We start from the raw sequence: 23,251 nt of genomic DNA on the forward strand, positions 1-23,251 counted from the left end.
GTGATTGAAGGGGGAAGATAATGTCACAGATAATGGGTCACCACTGGTATTTAAACAGAAAGTAGAGCAGCCACCAACAAATCAACTAGCAAATGTTACTTGACCCAAAGGACCAGCTATCTCTTTCTCTATACAGTACATTATAAATGTATCCTTGTCAAGTCACACAGCAGCTTCACATTTTGAATTTAATTGCACTGTTCTGCAAGAAGATAGAATCAATTCTGGCCTCTCAAGTGTTTCACCATAGTGCAAAACATAAGGAAATGCAACCTGAATTCAGAAAGGAATAATAGTGAGGCTATTGGACAGTTTGGTGCTAAGAAATAATCTGGATCTTCCAATGATCACACTTGTACAGTTAAACTTGGAAATCAGAAACAGAAGCATCTTGTTGGAGGAAATCTGAGGTTTGAGCAGCATCTGTTGGGGTGAAGGAATTGTTGATAATTTGGGGTAAAACCCTGCATCAGATCTTCTAACATACCAAACAAATTAGGGCCTGTTCATACAAGGATTCAAAGATTCAAAATACATTTATTATCAAAGATTGTATAAATTATACAACTTTGAGATTTATTAGCTTACAGGCAGACACAAAACAAGAAACCCGAGAGAACCTGATTTAAAAAAAGGTAAAGACCAACCCCCAATGCACACAGAGAAGGAGGGAAAAAAAACACAAATCATGCAAACAATCAAAGTGTGTAGCAACAGCATTCCAAACCATTTGAGTCCTTACATCCAAATCCCTGGAACAGTCCAGTGTAGGCCTAAAGCTTCAGTTCATCATATTAGTGAGGTAAGTCACTGCAAAGTTTGCAGACATGAAGCACAGCAGCCAGGAGCGGTCTCGCACCCTTGACATCGTGGAGAGAGGAGCCCCAGTCTATCTGGGTTGGCATTTAAATTGTCCACACAGTGGACTGTACTTCGCATTAGGATCTGGCCCCATAGCGGCAAATCGCTCCAGGCCTAGATTTTGCTGCCGAAGAAGCTGTTCTTGACCTCTCCAAATTAGTTTGGCGATCAGAACGATTCAGTGTCACCCGATTCACAACACACTACCTTTCCATGATGGTCAGCTTTTAAGTTATCCAAGCAGCAGATTGTGCCTCACATTAGGACCCGCGTCCTGCCGTGGCAAATCGCTCTGGGCCTAGAACATGCCACCCAGTGATTCACTTCAGCCTAGATTTCGCTGCTGAAGAAGCCGTTCTCGACCTCTCTATATTGGCTCAGCGCTTAGAGCAATCCACCCTTGCATCAAGTTAGTTGGACGGGTCTCAGAACTCTTCTACCTCATCTTCTCCTCTCCAAATCGTTCACTCCAACCATCACAGCTCCAACTCCAAGTGCGTCGATTTTGCAGCACACCAGCAGGGCACACCTCTCGAATTCGCTTTGCCTTCACTTACCTCTTCATCATTTGCAGTGATAGTTTACCACAATTTAGTTCAAAAAAATGTTATCAGTAATGTTTTTTATTGAATTTCTTTGCTTTCAAGCTACTAGCGGTTGCACACCATCTTTAACCTAAGGATATGGGATTATATGAAACTACTTTTTAAATATAACATTGTATTAAATAACAATTGAAACATATGCATAGGAAAAACATAATCACTTTACTTTGAAATATCCATTTTGGGAATTTTAAATATGCATGAATAAAATCTCAATTTTGAGGGCCATGACATTTACTAATCAGCAATTATTGCTTAGTGCATCATCATAAAAAAATCCTCATTTTAATAGATATACATTTTTCAGGGTATTTTACAATGGATAAATTATTAGTTAAAAGAATATATTCTCATTGTTTCAACTGTGATCAGCAATAATGGCACCTTTGGAACTTAGGTTTCAAACACATTATGTTGAAAATGTCAAGGTTGCTATTAGTTCTGTGTGTTTTTAAAGAAGACCTACAAACATTCATTTCTACAACGGTTCAAAGGCTCGTCTTCTGCGATTTTAATTATGGTATGAAAAAACAAATATCTTTCATTAAGTTTGACCTATGTTTCTATGTTTTCTATGTTTCTACGTTTCTATGACTTGCCATGTTTGAGTGGCCATGATTTTTATCAGAAGTTACTATTTAGAACTATATATTGCAGTAGTTCCCAGGCAAGTTTAAAATTCAACATTCAAAAACAATTATCACACCTACTGGATTTGTAGCTGATCATATTTTTCGAAAAACTCACTTAAAGTTAATTGAGTATAACAACAATAGCAAAAACATACAAACAAATTAGTAACCAGTTAGTCCATTCCTTGCCTATCCCATTTGAGGGATAATGTTTGACTAGGTACCTTCGGGTCTCCCTGCTCTTCTAATAATGCCTTGATAATATTCAGATCCACCTGAATCAGAAATAGCACAACAGCCATTCTTTGTCAGCTGTTTCTCAAATACTGCACTTAAAATGTCACTTTGGATTATGAACTCAGATCCCAAACTGTAAAGAAGTTGTGGGTGGTTGCTGGGTTCTGAAGGGATAGATAGGGTAATAGCTGCAATATTTTATTCAGAGGAAAGAGTGGTACCATCCGAGCCAAGGAGACAATGCATTGATAATGATTGAATAATAACTTCTATAAAACTAATTGTTGGTTTAAATACTGGTGAAATGGAACCATTTAGGTCACAATTTCCAAAACACTGTTGGGTCAGTATTAATTCAATCATTTCAGTTTCATTTTGCCCTTGTTTAAAAAATTCAATGGTGTGAGAAGCTGATAATTCATTTTGTTTGCTCCACCATTCTGAAACCATTAATGGAAGGCAAACTGAAAATATAGCAGGTCCTGAAATCCCACCAATCCTACTGGCCACCCAGTTATTGTTAAGTATCTTTTCATGAGCATACATAGTGCAACACCAGCTGAAACAGAAAGGAAAACATGGACATACACAGAACCTTTCAAATCCTTTTCAGAGAGGTTCAAAACATTTTAGAGACAAACAAGTACTTTCAGCATCTGGTTAATATTGTTGAGTTGGAATTGTGGCAATCAATTTCAAAATAGTAAGTTTCTATAAACAACATGGTAACGGCCAGGCCAGTTTATTTGGTTGAATAGAAAAACAACTGCAAGTGCTGATAATCTGAACTAAGGCACAAAAAGCACAAAACACTCAGCAAATCAGTCAGTACCTGTTCTGTGAAGGTTTTGATGAAGATTCTACAAATTGGAAAAGTTGACTACGTTTCTCTTTCCACAAATATTGCCTGACCTACAGAGTGTTACCAGAGTTTTCTGTTTATATTTCATCTGATTTAATGATGTTGGTGAGGATGGACTGTTACCGAGGATACCCTTCCTCGTTAGCTTCGAGATAATGTCCTGAAGCCTTTTATATTCAGTTGCCAGGATATAAAGGGTTTCTGCTTAACACCTCATCTCAAAAACTATACACTTATTATTGTGGCATTTCCACACCATTACATTCAAATGCTTCTACAACTTTCTTGTGTTCAAATGTTTGGGTTAGACTCCATTTTAGTTACAGAGAGCAGTACTGCCCCAGACGATGGGGGGTAGTGATATTCTTTGACTAGATACTCCATTATAGCACTACCAATGGACTGGCAAGAATCAGTGCACCAAGAGTGCTTCAAAAACCACACACAATTCGCACATTCCATGTAAAAACTGCAAACTTCTTAAAAGAAAATTATAAAAATCTGACATGTTGCTTACGTTTAAATGAAGTTTATTCACCCACTGTCCAATGACTGAATAGGTACGTGTGAAATTGTCCTTGATTTGGTACTGATAAATATCGTAACGTCCAGGAGCATCTCCATTTTCATTAAAGGTCACGGGGATTCCTGCGCTTCCTGCAGATAATCAGAGAATAAATAGTTATACTTGTAAACCGTTCAAGACAAATTCACGAGGTAGGCCAAAGTAAAAATACTTCTCCTGTATATTTCTAATGATGCATTCTTTTCATTTCTAAAGTCGATTGAAATAATTGAACTTTATTATTAACAAAAGCTTTAGAGGAAACATCAGTGTGGAAGCTGCAAGTAACTGAGTCACCTTTCCAGTTTAAAGAGAATCTCAACTACTCATAAAAAAAGGAACTTAGTGATCTGGAAAGCCCTTTCGTGCCAATTGCTTTAGGGTTTTGAGCCACAAAAGTGCGCAAATGTAACAGTTCAACATTTCTGCTGAAATGCAAACTGTTCTCTGTGGTAGTGCCAGCATTTAATTCTGGAACTGTGTTGATGTTTTGGACTCTCATTCAAGCATGCTTGAACATAAAAGTGCTGAACTACTGCTTTTGACCACTGCCATCAAATCCCATTGCAATCCAACACCTGGCTCCTCGCTGACTTCAGCAATGGAACCCAAATTTATTGCAGTTTCCCAGTAGACCTTTGAGAAATCTGCCCACTGAAACAGTGTCCAGATTTTCACAAATACTCTGACATATTAGAGCTGCTTCAGTATTAGAGCATGGCTTACTTGTGTCAGACTCACAACCCTGTCATTGTGACTTGAGCAGCTTCTTCAAGAAAGCTGTCATCAATGATCCACTGAGATTATGTATTTATTGGTAAGGGTGTGTTGTGAGATATTATGAACAATTTAAAGACCCTTGTCTTAGCTATATGCATTTTAAAAATATTTTTTGTCAATACTCATGATAATGATATCACTGGCAAACCCATCATTTATTACACATCCCTCCTTATTCTTAAGAATGTGGTGGACAACTTACGGAATAGTCACAGTCTTATCAATGTACAATAGTGGATTGAGAGTTCCAGAATTAGTCCTGGCAATTAGGAAGGAAAGTAAAATATTTTCAAATCATTATTTAGACATCATCAAATTATGTAAATCTTTCTGCAGTTGTAATTGAACACTGTGTAATCTGTGATGAGCATTTTCACTTTTGACATTTAGAAGGAAGCAAAGTGATTAATGCCTCACAAAGTTCAACCCTACATCCCCTTTGTAAAAGGTAGACATGGGTAAGGTCAGCCAACAGGGCTCTGGTGAAGCTGTACAGTCGGCCCTCCCTATCCGCCAGGGATTGGTTCCGAGACCCCCCGCAGATACCAAAAAAAACGCGGATGCTCAAGTCCCTTATTTAACCTGTCTCAGTGCGGGTGGACTTTAGGACCCAGGGCAGCACGGGACCCGCCACCCTCAGTGTTTCTGTTCTGTTGACTTATAATACCTAATACAATGTAAATATTATGTAAATTGTTGTTACACTGTATTGTTTAGGGAATAATGACAAGAAAAAAAGTCTGTACATGTTCAGTACAGGCGCAATCATCGTAGCTCTTCTGGGAACACTGATGCCGCCTCAGCATCAGCCGATTCCGATTCTCACGTGATCTTTAAGTTCTTGAGGCTGTAGCGCTTTACACAGCCAGTCAGCCATCCCTAGCACTAACACTTCCACGAATTTCAGCTTCTTTCTGCTTTATTGTGCAAATGTTTGATTTGTTCTTACCGACCTTATGACTCACTTCGGAATACGACACACCACTTTTCAAAAGATCTAATATTTCTAATTTCTCAGCGAGAGATAGCACTTCACGTTCCCTCTTAGCCTTTGAGGAACTGCTTTGACTAAGTAATTGCTTTTTAGGAACCATTTTTTCACAGAAATAAAGTAGCGAATGAACGAGACACGAGGCAAACAATGCTCGAACAACGAGTACTGGAGAGAGAACTTCCGGGTTTTCCCGATTCATGGTTGGTTGAATTCGTGCATGCAGAACTCGCGAATAAAGAGGGCCAACTGTATAGGCTAATCCCTTGTACAGAGCATACAATAGATTACAGAATCATTGATAAACTCCAACCATACCATTGACCTTGGACGACGGAGACAGGAAGTGATCAATGGCCGATGCTCCACTGGGAGCTGAGGGCCCAAGAAGAAGATGAAAGTCATTATTGATTAAACACACAAAATGCTGGAAGAACAAGTGGGTCAGGTAGCAGCTTGGTGAGAGAAAAAACAGTCGACGTTTTGGGCTACGACCCTTCATCAGGACTCACCATTTCTTATGAAAGTTCTTGGCCTTAAACGTTGACTCTTTACTTCCCTGTGTAGATGCTACCTGACCTGTTGGGCTGTTCCAGCATTTTGTGTGCATTGCTCAGATTTTCAGCCTCTGCAGAATCTTTTGTGTCTATTGTGTAAATCATCAATGAGGCAGCCAAAGATGGTGAAGTGTCAGATCCTGCCCCAAAAAAACTCCGGTTGTGATATCCTATAGCAGGAATAATTGAGCTCTAATAACCACAGTTACCTTCCTTTCTGGAAAGTAGGAATATAACCTCTGCAATATTTTCCCCTTGATATCTATGGACATCAGTTGTACCAGGGCTGTGAGCTGTCATGATAGGTCAAATGCCATCTTCACATCAAGGATAATTACAGGTGAACCCCTGTTTATCCATGTTCCTGTAAGGGAAATTTACCCTTACTCAATTCAAAAATCTTGGATGCTGAAGAAAAATATGCTCTTATTGCATTTGTGCAAAAATATAAATAAATGAACAATTACTATTCAGCTCAGTTGTTGATGCATGTGCAGATTATGTGCTTTGCATTGTTGAAAATTGTGTTAGGCTGTTTTCTAGGAATTCAAACTCTCTCCAAATCCCACCAACCTTCTATTCTCCCTCCAAACATGAAGGTCACCTGTTTTTAAGCTCCTGTCTGCAGATTTGTTTTCACTCCCTATTTCTGACACCATAAAATATTGCAAAGTATTCAGACTCGTTGCGTAAATGTGTTACTATATTTTCTTTCCTGCTTATCTTCAGTCTACTGATCAGTGAACCACAAGTTGAGGATAATGATCATTGCTATTTAAATTTGTGTTTGAACAGCTTTAACTCAATTTCCTTTTTCCACAGATTTCCCTGAATTATTGGTATTTTTAAATTTAATCATTATTTCGAGCATCTCACAATTTGATATATTTCCTCTCTCTCCTCTAATGTCATTCATATCTCTCTACTTACACAGTTTTCAAACATGCCAGATGCCACAAGCGAACATTCAGCACTCTTTCTCAGCCAGCACCAACACCACCCTGTATCAGTCAGTGTTTCTTTGTCTTCCTTCTATCACAGATATTCCCTTTCTTCTGTCACCTTCCACTGCCCTAAAAACATATTTGTTTTCTCCCCCTTTGTAGTTATAATGAAAGGTCATCAAACAGAAATGTTGTCAATGTTATTTCCCTCCTGATACTGACCAAGCTTCTGACTGTTGTTGGCATTTTCTGTTTTCTTTTTCAATCTGCAGTATTTTTTTTTCCTTCCTGCTTACTTTGTAAACCACCCAGGAACAAACTGGATTGTGTTTTGTACTAATATTAATACAATGACCATCAAATAGTGCTCCAAGTAAAAATTGGACAGTAACTGGTAGGAAACATGGCAACATTGATGTGCAGAGGGGATTTTAGGATGCACAGTAGGTTCATAGTGCGATGAAAGTGGCAACACAAGTAGATAAGCCAATGTCTCGACCTCCACAGCTGACAGTGGCAATAAATTCCACAGATTCGCCACCCTCCTCACCTCTGTTCTAAAGGGACACCCTTCTTTTTCTGAGGTTGTGTCCTCTCCCATTATTGGAAACATCCTCTCCATGTGCACACTTTCAAAAACAATTGTAGATTGGTAGGTTATTTGGCCACTGTAAATTGTCTGTAGTGTGCAGATGAATGGTAGAATCTTGGTGAAATTGATGAGAATACAGGGAGAATAAAATATGGATTAATTGTAGGATAAGTGAAAATGGTTACCTGATAGCCTGGATATAGTGGGGCAAGGGGACGGTGTCCATGCTCTATCTCTCAATAATGTTTTGATTCTACCCTGCTTACTTTGTCTGGTTTAAACACGACAACCAACTCAAAGAAATGATTCTTAAATGCTTTCTGAAGTGACCCAGCGATCTAATTAGGCCAATGGCTTTCAGATCTGAGCAATAAATATTGGGCTAGCCTGAAGCATCTGCGTGATGTGAATGAGTTGAAGGCAATACTCATCAAACTTGTTCATAGATGCTAAAATGCCAAACAATTATCTGAAGGTACTAGTTTGAAACATAACAAATACAACTCTGCTAAATAGACCTATTATGTCATTATTTATTTCTTTAATTTGTTTATTGAGATACAGTGTGGAATAGGTCCTTCTGGATCTCCAAGCCACGCCGCCCAGCAATCCCCCTATTTCATCCTAGCCTAAACACGGGACAACTTACAAAGATCAGTATACCTACCGACCAATACATCTTATGGATTGTGGAATGAAACTGAAGCACTCGAAGAAAACCCACACAGTCACGGGGAGAATGTATAAATTCCTTACAGGCAGCAGCAGGAATTGAACCCCAATCGCCTGTGCTGTAAAGCATTGTGCTAACCACTACGTTACCATGCCGCCCTATGACAAAACATAACATCATAACAGGAAATCACACAGAATTAGTTTTTTGACAAAGCATAAAAATCATCAGATTATTGTCCACAATTACAATCCTGGTTAATATGCAAAATGACCTGTATAGTTTTATGAATATCTTGTTTCTGTCTCAGACTCATTCCATTGACTTCATGAGAAGTAGTTTCACAATACAACACACTGACATGAAAATATTCAAGTGCAGTACAGCTGACCAGGGAGTCAGCTCTAGTAGTATCCATTTTCTCAAGAAAAGTTTTCCTTTGGAACCAAACAACTTCATCTCTTCATTTCAGAGAAGCCCGGCAGCATTTTTTCTTAGATTTGTATTTAACAAACCCAAATCTAGATCTCTTCCAAGACACATTCATTTGGTTTGCTTGATATAATTTTCTCTGCATTTCCTGTCACCTATAACTACAGGATTACGGCATCATACAAAATCTTTGCAGAAAAATGTCAAACATTTTCACATTGACAACCATTGGCCATATTGATCACTGCACTTACTGATCACATTAGCTAGTTTACACTGAGAACTGTTGAATGAATTTCCAATATTTGCAGCTACAATTCCCTAAACTCAACATGGATTGGGTTACTGATATCTGATAATTATCTGTTGGTCACTGTCACTCTAGTTTATCAAACTCACCGTTGGAAATTCTGAGCTAATATGTCTCGTACACAATTATAACATTGGAAAGCTTGTTTTAAAAACTGAAATTTGATGTACACTGTGAAGTTTTATAACTTATTAAAATGGAATTAAATTGAAATGGACCATTTATCCTTTGGCAAAAGATCTCATCCGGTTCTCATTCATCATCACCCACCTCCATCTGGCAGAACTGATCCTCACCCTCAACAAATTTTCCTTTGGCTCCTCCCACTTTCTCCAGACTCAAGAGGTTGTCATTGGCACCCAGATAGGCCCCTACTATGCCTGTCCTTTTGTTGACTACATGTATCAGTCAATGTTCCAAGCCTTCCCTGGTATTGCTCTGTGCACTACACTGATGACTGCATTGGTGCTGCTTCAGGCACCCATGCTGAGCCCATCAATTCCATCAATTTTGCCTCTGACTTCCAACCAACCCTTCATTCCTCTTGGTTCATTTCTGACTCCTCTCTCCCCTTTCTCAATCTCTCTGTCTCCATCTCGGAAGCAAGCTGTCCACCAACGTCTTTTATAAACCTGCTGATTCCATGGTTATCTTGACTATATCTCTTCCCACCCGGCCTCCTGTTAAAAATGCTATTTGCTTTTCTTAGCTCCTTCATCTCTGCTGCGTCTGTTCTTAGGATGAAGCTTGCCTTTCCAGGATATCAGAGATGTCCTTCTTCAAAGAACTAGGTTTCCTTCCATCCACCATTGATGCTGCTCTGACCTGTATCTCCTCCATTTTCTAAACATCCTCACTCACCCCATCTTCAGCCATTTTAACAGGAATAGAGTTCCTCTTTTCCATACATACCACCCTATGAGCCTCTGCAACCAACACATCGTTCGCAGTGACTTTTATCATCTTCAACAAGATTCTACCACCAAACTCATCTTTACTTCTCCCCCACTCTCTACTTAACACTCAGATCACTTCCTCTGTGATTCCCTTGTCTGTTCATACCTCTTCACTAAACTCCCTCCTGGTATAGATCCCTGCAAGAAACAGAATTGCTTCTCCTGTTCATTCACCTCCTTCCTTACCACCATTCAGGGCCCAAAGCAGTCTTTCCAGATGAGACAGCAATTCACCAGCAAAACTGTTGGGGTGATCTATTGTATCTGGTGGACCTGATGTGGCCTTCACTACTGTACATTAGTGAGACCTGACATTACTTAGGGGACAGCTTTGTCAAGTACCTGCAAACCATACACCAAAAGCAGAATCTTCTGGTGGCTAACCATTTTAATACCTATCCCCATTCCCGTTCTGGCATGTCAGCCGATGACATCTTTTTCTGCCACAACGAGGACACTCTCAGGGTGGAGAAGCAACACCTCTTATTTCCTTTAGGTAACCTCAAATCTGATGGCATGAACATCAATTTCTCCTTCTGATAATTTTCTTTGCCCTTTGTATCTTTTCCCTCCCCTTCTCTCTATTGCCCAGTCTGACCTTTTACTTCTTCACCTCACTTGCCTATCACCTTCCCCTGGTCCCTACCTTCTTCCTTTTCTCCCATGGCACACTCTCCTCTCCTATCAGATTTCTTCTTCTCCAGCCCCTAACCTTTCCTGCCCACATGGTTTGACCTATCATCTTCTAGCTTGCCCTCCTTCCCCTCCCACCCCCTACCTTTTAATTTTGGTGTCTTTCACCTTCCTTTTCCGTCCTGATGAATGGTCTTGAACTGAAACCTCGACTGTTTATTCATTTTCATAGTTGTTGCATGACCTGCTGAGTTCTTCCAGCATTTTGTGTGTGTTTCTGGTGGTTATTGATAATTATATTAAAAGTGGCCAAGGCTGAAAAAGCCAAAGATTTTTGCACAATTCACTTGCAACCCAATATACTGTGTGTGAGATCTAAAACTCTGACAAACTTCTATAGATGTGTAGCAGAGAGTATATTGACTGCCTGCATCACAGCTTTGTATGGAACCAAAAAATCCTACAAAAAGTAGTGGATATGGCCCATCCCATTATGGGTAAAAACCCTTCCAACTATTGAGGACATCTACATGAAATGCTGTTGCAGGAAAGCAGCATCCATCATCAGGGACTCACACCACCAAGTTTAGGAACTCTCAACCATCAGGCTCTTGAACCAAAGGAAATAACTTCACTCAACTTCTCTTGTCCCATAATTGAGATGTTCCCACAACCAATGGACTCACTTTTAAGGACTCTTCATCTCATGTTCTCGATATTTATTGCTTCTTAATTTATTATTATTATTCCTTCTTTATATGTTTGCACATTTTTTGTCTTCTGCACTGTGGTTAGCCACTCTAGTTGTGTGGTCTTTCATTGATTCTGTTATGGTTATTATTCTATAGATTTATTGAGTATTCCCACAAGAAGGTGAATCTCAGAGTTGTATATGGTGATATATATGTACGTTGATAATAAAATTTACTTTGAAGTATCATGAATCAAAATGTAAGAATCAATATATGATTCACTCAGGCAGAGTAATGGAGAGCAATTGATAATTAGCATCCTCAATAAAGTACATATTCAGACAATAGAGTACAGAGGAGACTGCAAAAGTTTTATTTTTATTTAAAACTATTGACTATGATTCAACAGCAACATACAGTTCAACTCTAGAGAAAACAACCTTATCCAAATCAAAATCAGGTTTACTATCACTTTATTAGGTAGAGGAGTAGAACCCAGTATGGTCATCCCCTCCTGTAGCCCATCCACTTCAAGCTTCTATGTGCTGTGCATTCAAGGATGCTCTTTTATATACCACTGAGGTAACGTGTGGTTATTTGAGTTACTGTAGTCTTTCTGTCACCTTGAACCAGTCTGGCCATTCTCCTCTAACCTTTATTATTAACAAGGTGTTTTCATGCATAGAACTGTGGGTCACTGGGTGTTTTTGTTTTGTTTTATGCACCATTCTCTGTAAACTCCAGAAACTGCTGTGTCAGAAGTCCCAAGAGATCATCAGTTTCTGAGATACTCAAATCACCCTGTATAGCACCAACAATCATTCCATGGTCCAAGTCACTTTGATCATATTTCTTCCCAATTCTGGTGTTAGATCTGAACAAAACTGAATGTCTTTACCATGTCTGTAAGCTTTAATGTATTGAGTTGTTGCCACTGCAGTGAAGTTCATGGGTTAATGGACCATTCAGAAATATGAAGGTAGAAGGGAAGAAGTTGTTCTTAAAATTTTGAGTGTGTGTCATTAGGCTTCTATACCTCCTGTACCTTAATGGCAGTCATGCGAAGAGGGCACATTCTAGATGATGAAGGTCCTTAAAGATGGACGCTGTCTTCCTGTGGCACCAACTTACGAAGGTGTCCTCAATGGTGGAGTAACTTGTGCTTGCGATGGAATGGGCTGAGTCTACAGTCCTCTGTAACCTCTTTCAATCCTATACTTTGGAGCCTCCATACCAGCCAATAATAATGTCAGAATGCTCTCCACACAACATCTTTGAAATTTGCTAATCTTTGGTGACATACCAAATCTCAAAATCTTAATGAAGTATTGCCGCTGGCATACCTTCTTTATGGTTGCATCAATATGTTGCTCCCAGGATCAATACTCTGAGATATTGACCCCCCCCCCCCCCAGAAACTTGATGCTGCTCAAACTTTCAATTGTGGGCCACTGAATGAGACCTGGTGTGTGTTCTCCTAATTACCCCTTCCTGAAGTCCACAATAAATTCCATGGTCTTGCTGGTGTTGAGTGGAAGGTTGTTGTTGTGAAACCACTCAACCACCCAATCAGTTTCAATCTGATACTCCTCATTATCACTGTCTGAGATTCTGCCAACAGTGGGGTCATTGGTAAATTTATAGAGGGAATTTCAGCTGTGCTTACCCACACAGCCATGGGCGTAAAGAGATTAGAACACATCACAAAGCATTCTTAAAATCCTTTAGGTTTGCAAATCCCTTACTTAAGGGTTCTAAATAAAATTTTGAGCATAGCTTTCATGACGGCAGCACCATCTTTAAAATGACTATTGAACAAGCCCATGGAAATAACATAAATGGTCACTTACCTAAATTATGATTATGATTATGAGGACACGCAGTTCCCTTTTATTGTCATTTAGTAATGCATGTATTAAGAAATGATAAAAATGTTTTTCCAGAATGATATCACGAAAACACATAACAAACCGACGTAAAAACTAACAAAAGCCACTTAATTATAACATATAGTTACAACAGTGCAAAACAATGACATAATTTGATAAGAACAGACCATGGCACAGTAAAAGTCTCAGGGTCTCTCGAAGTCCCATCATCTCACACAGCCGGTAAACCCCCCCAGCGCCGCCAACTTGCCGATGCAGCATCCTGGAAGCATCCGACCGCAGTCTGACTCCGAGTCCGTCCGAGCCTCCGACCACCTATTCGACACGGAGCACCAAGCACCATCTCTGCTGAGCATTTCGACCCTGGCCCCGGCAACAGGAGATATGCAAAGCCAAGGATTTGGGGCCTACGTCTCCGGAGATTCTCGATCGCAAAGTAGCAGCTGTAGCGAAACAGGAATTTCAGAAGTTGCTCAAGATGTTCCTCTGCGCTTTCACGGCTGTCCTCACCAAATCCGGATTGATGCACGGCCCCCTAGTTATACATATCGATATTCATTCGGAACAGCTGCACGCATTGCTTCACGCCACCATCTTCTCCTCCCTCCATGTTCTCATTTAAGCTGAGTTGGAATGATTCAATTCCCTCAGACATTTGACACCATCATTAACGATTTTGCTTTTGTATCTGCTTATATAATTAAAACCACATGCTTAAAATATCTTGAAATTATTTTAGCTATTTTACCTAAGAGCTGATAAAATAGCAATGTATCACCATTCACTCAGGTATCAGCACCCACCTTTCTGATTCAAAGTAAAATTTAGAATTTGATTTTAGAATCAAAACTACCGGTTCACAACCGCAAAATGAGATCCTTGAAAGTAACCATTTTCAGAGAAGACAGTAAGTAAATAAGTATCCAGGCAAATGGTCAAAACATTCTACATCCTGGAATTCTCTGCTCAAAACCATGTGGAAGTACTTTTTGCCGGAAAGACACAGCAATCCACTAAGATGGTTCATATCTACCATTGTAATGTTAAGGAATAGGCAATGATAGCTAGTTTTCGCTAGTAACACCTACATCTCATAACCCTGAAATTATTTGAAATAGCCCTACTGGTATCTTGCTCAGTATTCTTTCTTCAACCAAAATTTCCAAATAAAATTAACTAAATCGTAAGTCCTATTGTCCTGTACTTTTATATTCCTAACAATACAGAAGTAGGACATTCATCCCATTGATTCTATGTTGGTTTACAGAACAACTAATTCTCTCACATCCCTATCATCCCAGAATCTACCATTTATTTACACTAGGGACAATTGGCAGTGGCCAAATAACTGACCAATCCAAATGTCTTTGGGATATGGGAGGATACCAGAACTCCAGGAGGAAACACTGACATAACAGTGAATATGAAAACTCTACCTAAAATAAAAAGGTTAGATTTTAGAGGATAATTTTGTGGCTTGATCTCATTTTTATATACAGTTGAAGTCAGAAGTTTACATGCACCTTAGCCAAATACATTTAGACTCAGTTTTTCACAATTCCTGACATTCTAGAAAACATTCCCTTCTTAAGTCAGTTAGGATCACTACTTTATTTTAAGAATGTGAAATGCCAGAATAATAGTAGTGAGAATGATTTATTTCAGTTTTTATTTCTTTCATCACTTTCCCAGTGGGTCAGAAGTTTACATACACTTTGTTAGTATTTGGTAGCATTGCCTTTAAATTGCTTAACTTGGGTCAAACATTTTGGGTAACCTTCCACAAGCTTCTCACAGTAAGTTGCTGGAATTTTGTTCCATTCCTCTAGACAGTAACTGGTGTAACTAAGTCAGGTTTGTAGGCCTCCTTGCTCGCACACGCTTTTTCAGTTCTGCCCACAAATTTTCTATCGGATTTAAGTCAGGGCTTTGTAATGGCCACTACAATACCTTGACTTGGTTGGCCTTAGGCAATTTTGCCACAACTTTGGAGGTATGCTTGGGATCATTGTCCATTTAGAAGACTCATTTGCGACTGAGTTTTAACTTCCTGGCTGATGTCTTCAGATGTTGCTTTAATATATCCATATAATTTTCCTTCCTCATGATGCCATCTATTTTGTGAAGTGCACCAGTCCCTCCTGCAGCAAAGCACCCCCACAACATGATGCTGCCACCCCCATGCTTCACGGTTGGGATGGTGTTCTTTTTCCTCCAAACATAACAATAGTCATTATGGCCAAACAGTTCAATTTTTGTTTCATCAGACCAGAGGACATTTCTCCAAAAAGTAAGATCTTTGTCCCCATGTGCACTTGCAAACTGTAGTCTGGCTTTTTTATGGTGGTTTTGGAGCAGTGGCTTCTTCCTTGCTGAGCAGCCTTTCAGGATATATAGGTTGATATAGGCAACACACATAAAAGTTGCTGGTGAACGCAGCAGGCCAGGCAGCACCTCTAGGAAGAGGTGCAGTCGACGTTTCAGGCCGAGACCCTTCGTCAGGACTAACTGAAGGGAGAGTGAGTAAGGGATTTGAAAGTTGGAGGGGGAGGGGGAGATCCAAAATGATAGGAGAAGACAGGATCCCTTACTCACTCTTCCTTCAGTTAGTCCTGACGAAGGGTCTCGGCCTGAAACGTCGACTGCACCTCTTCCTAGAGGTGCTGCCTGGCCTGCTGCGTTCACCAGCAACTTTTATGTGTGTTGCTTGGATTTCCAGCATCTGCAGAATTCCTGTTGTTTAGGTCGATATAGGACTCGTTTTACTGTGGATATAGATACTTGTCTACCTGTTTCCTCCAGCATCTTCACAAGGTATGTTGCTGTTGTTCTGGGATTGATTTGCACTTTTCGCACCAAAGTACGTTCATCTCTAGGAGACAGAATGCGTCTCCTTCCTGAACGGTATGACGGCTGCGTGGTTCCATGGTGTTTATACTTGCGTATTATTGTTTGCACAGATGAACGTGGTACCTTCAGGCATTTGGAAACTGCTCTTAAGGATGAAGCAGACTTGACATCATTTTCTGACCTCAATCCGATAGAAAATTTGTGGGCAGAACTGAAAAAGCGTGTGTGAGCAAGGAGGCCTACAAACCTGACTCAGTTACACCAGTTCTGTCTGGAGGAATGGAACAAAATTCCAGCAACTTACTGTGAGAAGCTTGTGGAAGGCTACCCAAAATGTTTGACTCAAGTTAAACAATTTAAAGGCAATGCTACCAAATACTAACAAAGCATATGTAAATTTCTGACCCACTCGGAAAACGATGAAAGAAATAAAAGCTGAAATAAATCATTCTCTCTACTATTATTCAAACATTTCACATTCTTAAAATAAAGTAGTGATCTTAACTGACCTAAGACAGGGAATGTTTTCTAGGATTAAATGTCAGGAATTGTGAAAAACTGAGTTTAAATGTATTTGGCTAAGGTGTAAACTTCTGACTTCAACTGTATATCTCCACTGAATCACGAAAGCAAGTTTGCATTTATACACAGATCGAGGCATATCATAACTCTGTTGCAGAGGCAAGGACGTTCATCTTTATTTCAAAAGTTAGAGAAAAATATGTTTAGCATGCCACAGACCATAAATACTGGGCCAAAAATCATTGAAGTGTTCCTATCTATATAGGGAAGTGCAAAGTCTTTTCTATTTTACTTTTTTTTTCCTGCAGGTTCTGAAGCATGCTTGTACGTAGCTTTCCGAGCCTCATCATTAAAGTGTGAATCAAGCTTGCAAATGTTTCGGTGTTCGGTCATGCAGATAGAAGGATAGGGCTGTCTTATCCCCACCAGGAAATCACAGAAGTACTTTGAGTAGTAGTTAATGAATAGAAATCAGAGAGAGGAATACATACCAGTTTTCCTTTTCTTTTAAACACAGGGTACCAAAGCCAACTATATTGTGCTTTTTGCAACATTGGGTAGAATCAGTTAGTGACACGAACTGAATGTAAAATTTTCCACTGGGACCTTTTTAATGAGTATGCAGTTTACTATATGGTTAGCAATTACCAAGATCAGATTCATAATGGTTCATTCCTCCTCACAGTTACACTCATAACATCATGTAACTATGCCGCCTAATGTACCAAAAAAATTTAATGAATGTGCCTAATGGATATTAATTCTGTGATGGATGCAATATAACACCCTTTACATTATTAATCAGCGTCAGTAAGTGACTCACAGGATATCAGTACATCACAAACACTTTTCTTCACAATAGCTATGGGGATGCCAAAATTCATTGGATTTTCCTACATCCATCATTGTTATTTCCCTCATTAGATGATGACTGAATATGGCCAAAGAGTCTTCCAATATATTAGTGCCAGTATTTAAAATGGAGAGAAGTTTATCATGCTTTCTTCTTATTCCTCACGATTCTTCATATGATAACAGCTAAACATTATCGAATTAAGAAGCAATTTGTCAGAGCAGCTCCCTGGATTGAGGGGCAAAGGGGTTGCCGATGTGTTGAATCCAAAACCTGCATCAGGTCTGCATTCCTTCAGTAGGTTGTTTGCTGCTCCAGATACCAGCATCTGCAGTCTCCTGTGTCTCCTGAATCCTACAGGAAATTATTTTGTTTTCAAAGATGCATGGAGTCGCACAGTTGGCCAATAATTGCTTTAATCGAACCTCATCGATGCAAAACACAATGGTAAAGGCCCAAGATAGATCCTTTCTTTCCGCAATTCATCATTGTGGAGTAGATGAAATATAAATAGTTGATTTGTAGGTTGTGGTATATCAGTAAGTAGTGGTAAATTCTAAAATGGTTAAGGAGGTCAGGGTAGATTTCTTCCATAGATAGGGCAAGAGGCAAGATGGGGGAGAAGGTTGATTAGTTTTGAACTTGTACATGCCTAAATTTGATAAACTATCTAGATGCTTCATCTCCATTGAACGGTCATAGAACAAAGATTCCCAACAGTCAATACAAATACCGTATTACTTCAGGAAGACCATAAGTGCATCTCTCTTCCTGTGCAGGAATTCAAAAAAACGTGTCTGGCATCAGGTGTGTGAACAATGTTACCTATGCAGCAAAGCTGACACAGCACAACTATAGCCTCAGTAGAAGGGGAGAAAAACCCACTGACTCAGTTTTTCTTTCAGTGTATTGAAGTATTTTGAGGAGAGAGCATTGGTGGCATTTTTCCAGTGTCTTGAGATACTGGCTGCCAGTAATTCAAGTCTCAGAATTCCCCAGGAAGGCAAGGATTATTACTGACCAATAGGTCTGAAGTCTTCAATTGTGCATAAATACACTTTTCCTCCCTTTCAAATAACCAATGGTAACGTGAAAACATTGAAGTTTGTGATAAACTTAAACTTTTATATCTCTCTTGGTGGATAGGTGGCCAACAAGATATGAGAAGTGGTCCACATTTTCCAAAGTCTTCCTATAAACTTACATTGTTGCATGGCTGTGAGCTGTAGTTAGAGTAAATTAACGGAGGACCATTACCTTGCAAATGTTGAGTGTTAAGTTCAGTCTTGTATTTCAGTTAAAGCTTTGATGATGGCTTGGAACTTGGCTTCAGACACAAGTCTTGCCTCCATTCTGCAGCAATAATATTTGTATCACTTGCAAAGCTGAAATTGAAGAATGACTATGTATAGTGATCGTTAATTAATGAACTTCCAGACAGTTTTCTGCAGGGTTTGGTCTATGAAGCAAAACTTTAATTCAAAAAGAATAGCCCTGTGTCGCTTATTTCCCTTTGCATAGTTATTATGTATAAGTAATCTTTGTGGATTCAACTGGTATTTGAGTAAAGCTTTTGCATAATTTCATTAGGCAGTTGGAAAGAAACTCAGAATCGCAACATATCTAGCCTATAACTTCTTATGATTGTGTGTGAGTGAAATATAAATAAAACCAGCATTGAAATGGTTACAAATCTACATTATATGACCTTACACATTGATGTCTGTCTGTCTAGGTACCATATCCGATGCGCCCTTTGGTGACCATGGTTTTCCATATAGATCTATCCTTCGTTTTTTGGATAACTTCCATTTCCTCGATGTGTAGCCACCTGGCTATGCTTTTGATGTACATAAACCAAGGTCTTCCTCTAGGTTTACTCCCCTCAATCTTTCCAGAGAGTATGAGTTTTTCTAGTTCATCTTTCCGCATGATGTGTCCTAGGAATCTGAGTTGTCTTTCTCTTGTTGTTGGTATGAGAGATCGAACTGCTTGGGCTCTTTTGAAAACTTCTTCATTTGATATGTGTGTGATCCATGATATTTTTAACATTCTCCTGTAGAACCATAATTCAGCTGCTTCTAGTCTCTTTTCCATTGCTGGAGAAATGGTCCAGCATTCACTTCCATAAGTCAGGATAGGATAAATGTAGCCCTGCAGTATTCTGTTTTTAGTGTACCTGCTCATTTTTCTGTCTGTTAATATGGGCTTCATTTTTTGTAAAGCTTCTTTCGCCATTGCTATTCTGTATTTGATATCTGTGTAGCACCTACACATTAATAGTTTCTGAGAAAGAGAAATAAAACTTGGTCTTAAATAATTCCCAATATGCTGTATTCCTATCAAGTTCTTTCAGAAATGAAAAATACTTATAAAGTGTTGCAGCTGTTAGCAGTCATTAAAATTCATAGGTAAAAGATATAAGCGTCTACAAAAGTAGAGACAGTCTTTGCAGTAATGGGTAAGCTTGTCACTGGGGCCAAGAATGTTTCACATGCACTCAAGTTCTCCAGTTAGTTACAAGCCTGCATGCTAGATAATACGATAACTTTAATCGGATCAGTAGCAGGAGCTTTGATTTTACTAAGTCATCACAGCAGGGTAGTTTTTTACTGGCGAACATCTGCTTGCATTCTGGGCAATTAATAATTCTCTTGCCCACTTTTTCTATTCATGAAACTCTTTGTGATTAGTGATGTTTGACATAATAGGCATTTGGTGACCACTACTTATCAGGGACACATAACACATCAGTGACAAAGCATATATTACAACCGATATATCAGATAATCGTTGGTTTGTTCCTGACAGGTAGAAGCCTCATGCCATCTATGATATTTTGGTTTTCCATCCCTATGATGTCCATTAGATTTTGCACTAACGACCTCATGATATTACTTCTGGGTTACATCCAATTTTAAACCCTGAGGAAATTGGTTGAAGCAGATTATCCTGCTGCCACTGGTCCCAACATCGCTGCACTTTATACTTCCAGGTAACTTTCTTATAAAGTCGGTATTTAATTGAGCAGGCTGATCCTAGGTTGAAGCACCCTACCCCCACATTTCCGCCATGATAACTCTTAGACCTTCTGCTGTCCAGGATTACATCCTGACCCTTTCTACAATGAGTCACTACTCTGCTGCTGGGCTCAATAGAGAATTCAGTAAAAGAACACTAGCTCAGACGCGATGATATCTGACTTTTATGAGTCCTAATGAAGGTCTTGTCCCCAAACGTTGACTATTCATTTCCTTTCATAGGTGCTGCCTAACCTGGTCTATAGCATGATTTCAGGATTGGAGGACGTCCATTTAGAACAGAGATGCAGAGAAGTTACTTTAGTCAGAGGGTGGAATTTGTTGCCACGAGTGGCTGTGGAGGCCAAGTCATTGGGTGCACTTAAGGCAGAGATAGATAGGTTCTTCATTAGCCAGGGCATCAAAAGGTATGGGGAGAAGGCAGGGGAGTGGGGATGACTAGAAGAATTGGATCAGCCCAAGATTGAATGGTGGAGCAGACTCGATGGGCCAAATGGCCTTCTTCTGCCCCTGTACCTTATGGTCTTATTCCTACAGCAGTCTGTGTGTGTTGCTCAAGATCTCCATCATCTGCAGAATCTCTTGTGTCTCTGACTTTCATTGTGTCTTGTACTTTCATATCTGGCCATGCCACGCAGAACAGAGATGAGGAGGACTTTCTTCAGCCAGACTGTGATGAATCTGTGGAATTCATTTCCACAGACGGCAGTAGAGGGCAAGCCATTGGGTATATTTAAAGCGAAGGTTGATAGGTTCTTGATTAGTGAGGACGTCAAAGGTTACAGGGAGAAAGCAGCAGAATGGGATTGGGAGAAAGAATAAATCAGCCATAATCGAATGGTAGAGAAGACTTGCTGAGCTAAATGGCCTAATTCTGCTCCTATGTTATATGGTCATATAAACCTAGTTGCCATCAACAAGCAGTCAGCCTGCTTTGCCCCATTTTTTTTTTACTTCACATTAACCATTTTTGATCGATAGCTTGCATTAATTTTATAATTAAAATGATCATGTATTAATTTATGCTCAGAAACAATGTAAAGAAACAGTAATCTTTTGGCTGAAATAATCACACCACTGTGTTGAAAAATAAATAACTGCAGATACTGAAAATCTGAAATAAAAACAGCAAATTCTAGAAATTAACAGCGGAATAACTAGCATTTGTGGAACAGAAAAAAAAGTCAACATTTCAGATCAATGGTCCTTTTGAAATTCAGAGAGCAGATTTGCAGAGAAGTTGGATAAATAGAGAAAAATCTGTGACAGGCTAGAAACCAAGACAGGATGGATGACACATATTGGTGGCGATTAGGAGACGGCATTGAGATTGTTAACAGTAGCTGATCTGAGTGAGGAAGTGTAAATAGTTGAGGATGGAGAGGAGGAATTATCCTGTTAGAAAGCTGAGATAATGAACAGAGCCAGTGCTGGGAATTTGACATAAAGCAGAATGCAGGCAAAGCCCTGGTAGCATTTGAGGAGAACGAGAAATTGTTACATCAGAAGTGGCCAGGGGATGAAAGGCTGAAAATTGCTGAAGGTCTGAAATATAAACAAAACATGGTCAGCATGTTAAGCAGCAACCATGGAAAAAGAGGAACCACCATTGGGCCAGGTTATTGGTTGCACCTCACTGTGAAACTCATTGATCTAAACTCTAATGGCCTCACCAATACCCTGTATAGTTGCAGCATGACCTCCCCGCTCTTGAATTCAATCCCTCTAGCAATGACGGCCAACATTCCGTTTGCCCTCTTAATAACCTGTTCTACCGGCAAGCCAACTTTTTGTGATTCATGCACAAGCTCTCCCAAGTCCCTCTGCACAACAGCATGCTGCAGTCTTTCACCATTTAAATAATAATCTGCTCTTCTGTTATTCCTTCCAAAGTGGATGATCTCGCATTGACCAACGTGGTATTCCATCTGCCAGACCTTGGCCCACTCGCTTAACCTATCTATATCTCTCTGCAGACTTTCCACATCCTCTGTACAATTTGCTTTTCCACTCAGTTTAGTGTCATCAGCAAGTTTTGCTATGCTACACTCAGTCCCCTCTTCCAAATCATCAATGTAAATGGTAAACAGCAGCACCGACCCCTGCGGCACCCCACTCACCATAGACTGCCAACCGGAGAAACATCCATTTATACCAACTCCCTGCATCCTATTGGTTAACCAATCCACTATCCATGCCAATACACTTCCTCCGACTCCATGCATCTGTATCTTATTTATAAGTCTCTTGTGCGGCACCTTATCGAACGCCTTCTGGAAATCCGAGTTTATGACATCCACCTGTTCCCCTCTATCACTGCACTCATTATGTCCTCAAAGAACTCCAGTAAGTTTGTCATACAGGACCTACCCTTTTTGAATCCATGCTGCATCTGTCTATTGGAACTACTCCTTTCTAAATGTTTCACTATTTCTTCCTTAATGACGGCTTCAAGCATTTTCCCGATTACAGATGTTAAGCTAACTGGCCTATAGTTGCCTGTCTTTTGCCTACATCCTTTTTTAAAAAGTGGCGCGACATTTGTTGCCTTCCAATCCACTGGGACCTGCCCAAAGTCCAGAGAGTTTTGATAATTGATTACCAATGCGTCTACTATAACTTCCACCAATTCCTTCAGCACACTGGGATGAATCCCAGCAGGACCAGGGGACTTATCTACCTCCAGGTTCTCTAGTTTGCTCATCATTATCTCCTTAGTGACAGTGATTTGATCGAGGTCCTCACCTCTCATTTCACCAATAACATCCTTCTTT

At 39.7% G+C, this 23,251-nt stretch overlaps 1 protein-coding gene across 1 annotated transcript in view; it reads right to left on the reverse strand.

The window, feature by feature from the left end:
* LOC140209933 (metabotropic glutamate receptor 4-like) overlaps positions 1-23,251 on the reverse strand; it is a 1,199,825-nt gene that overhangs the window by 330,996 nt on the left and 845,578 nt on the right. The window contains exon 7 of the mRNA XM_072278608.1: positions 3,715-3,854. Coding sequence (XP_072134709.1) covers positions 3,715-3,854 — 140 coding nt within the window. The remainder of the gene's footprint in view (positions 1-3,714; positions 3,855-23,251) is intronic.

This window comes from Mobula birostris, chromosome 14 (assembly GCF_030028105.1).
Source record: "Mobula birostris isolate sMobBir1 chromosome 14, sMobBir1.hap1, whole genome shotgun sequence".
Classification (NCBI taxonomy): domain Eukaryota; kingdom Metazoa; phylum Chordata; class Chondrichthyes; order Myliobatiformes; family Myliobatidae; genus Mobula; species Mobula birostris.